At 59.3% G+C, this 2,372-nt stretch overlaps 1 protein-coding gene across 1 annotated transcript in view; it reads left to right on the forward strand.

The window, feature by feature from the left end:
• Positions 1–2,276, forward strand: part of LOC112957580 (E3 ubiquitin-protein ligase BRE1B-like) — a 16,149-nt gene extending 13,873 nt beyond the window's left edge. The window contains exons 11-12 of the mRNA XM_026051243.1: positions 7–81; positions 1,664–2,276. Coding sequence (XP_025907028.1) covers positions 7–81; positions 1,664–1,840 — 252 coding nt within the window. The 3' untranslated portion in view covers positions 1,841–2,276. The remainder of the gene's footprint in view (positions 1–6; positions 82–1,663) is intronic.
• The last annotated feature ends 96 nt before the right edge of the window (positions 2,277–2,372 follow it).

Below are 2,372 nucleotides of genomic sequence, written 5' to 3' on the forward strand. Positions count from 1 at the left end.
CGCAAGCTGGAGAAGCAGAGCAAGGTGGAGGTCTACGCCGACGCCGACCAGATCCTGCAGGAGGAGATCCGCGAGTACCGGGTGCGATGACGTCACGGGCCCCCCGCGGTGACGTCACCGACCCCGCGTGACCTCACTGACCCCGCGTGACCTCACCCCCCCCCGCCGTGACGTCACTCATTGACTCCCATGGGGATGTCGTTGACCCCATGCTAACGTCCCCACGCTGACATCCCCGCCACCATGATGATGTCCCCATGATGACGTCACCATCCCCATGATGATGTCACCATCCCCATGATGTTGTCACCATCCCCATAGTGACGTCCCCATGATGACGTCCCCATAATGACATCCCCACCCCCATGATGATGTCCCCAACCCCAGGATGACATCCCCATGGTGATGTCACCACCCCGGTGATGATGTCACCACCCCGATGATGATGATGTCATCATCCCCATGATGGTGTCCCCATAATGACGTCCCCAACCCCATGATGACGTCACCATCCCCATGATGCCGTCCCCATCCCCATAGTGACGTCCCCATGATGACGTCCCCATAACGACGTTCTCGCCACCATGATGACGTCCCCATAATGACGTTTCCACCCCCATAATGACGTCCCCAACCCCATAACGACGTCCTCACCACCATGATGACGTCCCCATAATGATGTCCCCACCCCCATGATGACGTCACCATCCCTGTGATGATGTCCCCATCCCTATAGTGACGTCCCCATGCTGATGTCACCATGGTGATGTCACCGTGCCCATGATCACGTCCCCACCACCATGCTGATGTCACCATAGTGACATCCCTATGATGATGTCGCCATGATGACGTCCTCACCACCATGAGGACGTCCCCACGATGATGTCCCCAACCCCATAATGATGACCTCAACCCCATGCTGACGTCACCATGCTGACGTCACCATCCCCATGATGCTGTCCCCATCCCCATAGTGACGTCTCCATCCCCATAGTGATGTCCCCATGCTGACGTCCCCATAACGATGTCCTCACCACCATGATGATGTCCCCATAATGACATTTCCACCCCCATAATGACGTCCCCAACCCCATGATGATGTCACCATCCCCGTGATGATGTCCCCATCCCTATGATGACGTCCCCATCGTGACATCCCCACCACCATGATGACGTCCCCATGGTGACGTCACCATCCCCGTGATGATGTCCCCATCCCTATGATGACATCCCCATAGTGACGTTCCCACCACCATGATGACGTCCCCATGGTGACGTCACCATCCCCGTGATGATGTCCCCAACCCCATGGTGACGTTCCCAACCCCACGATGACATCCCCATAGTGACGTTCCCACCACCATGATGACGTCCCCATGGTGATGTCACCACCCCCATGATGACATCCCCAACCCCATGATGACGTCCCCATGGTGACGTCACCACCCCCATGCTGACGACCCCAACCCCATGCTGACGTCCCCATAACGACGTCCTCACCACCATGATGACGTCCCCATAGTGACGTCCCCATAGCGACGTCCTCACCACCATGACGACGTCCCCATGCGGGCGTCCCCACCCCCATGCCGACGCCCCCATGGTGACGTCACCGCCCCCGCGATGACGTCCCCGCGGTGACGTCGCCGTGGCCACCCCGCAGGCGCGGCTGACGTGCCCGTGCTGCAACGCGCGCCGCAAGGACGCCGTGCTCACCAAGTGCTTCCACGTCTTCTGCTTCGAGTGCGTGCGGAGCCGCTACGAGACGCGCCAGCGCAAGTGCCCCAAGTGCAACGCGGCCTTCGGCGCCCACGACTTCCACCGCGTCTACATCAGCTGAGCGCCCACGGGTGCTGCGGGGCACCCTTGGGTGTCCTACATCATCTATGGGTGTCCTACATCATCATTGGGTGGCGTTAACCATCTACGGCCACCACAACCCAAGGGCAACGTCCACCGCGTCTACATGAGCTGAGCGCCCATGGGTGTCCCCAGTCACCTATGGGTGCTATGGGGCACCATTGGGTGTCCTACATCATCGTTGGCTGTCCTACATCATCGTTGGGTGGCGTTGACCGTCTACGGCCACCACAACCCAAGGGCAACATCCACTACGTCTACATCAGCTGAGCACCCATGGGTGCTACGGGGCACCCTTGGGTGTCCTGCATCATCTATGGGCGTCCTACATCATCATTGGGTGGCGTTGACCATCTACGGCCAGCATAACCCGAGGGCAACGTCCACCGCGTCTACATCAGCTGAGCGCCCACGGGTGTCCCCAGTCACCTATGGGTGCTATGGGGCAGCATTGGGTGTCCTACATCATCGTTGGGTGTCCTATATCATCGTTGGGTGGCGTTGACCGTCTA

This window comes from Nothoprocta perdicaria, unplaced genomic scaffold, assembly GCF_003342845.1.
Source record: "Nothoprocta perdicaria isolate Ctin4 unplaced genomic scaffold, notPer1 scaffold_738, whole genome shotgun sequence".
Lineage (NCBI taxonomy): Eukaryota > Metazoa > Chordata > Aves > Tinamiformes > Tinamidae > Nothoprocta > Nothoprocta perdicaria.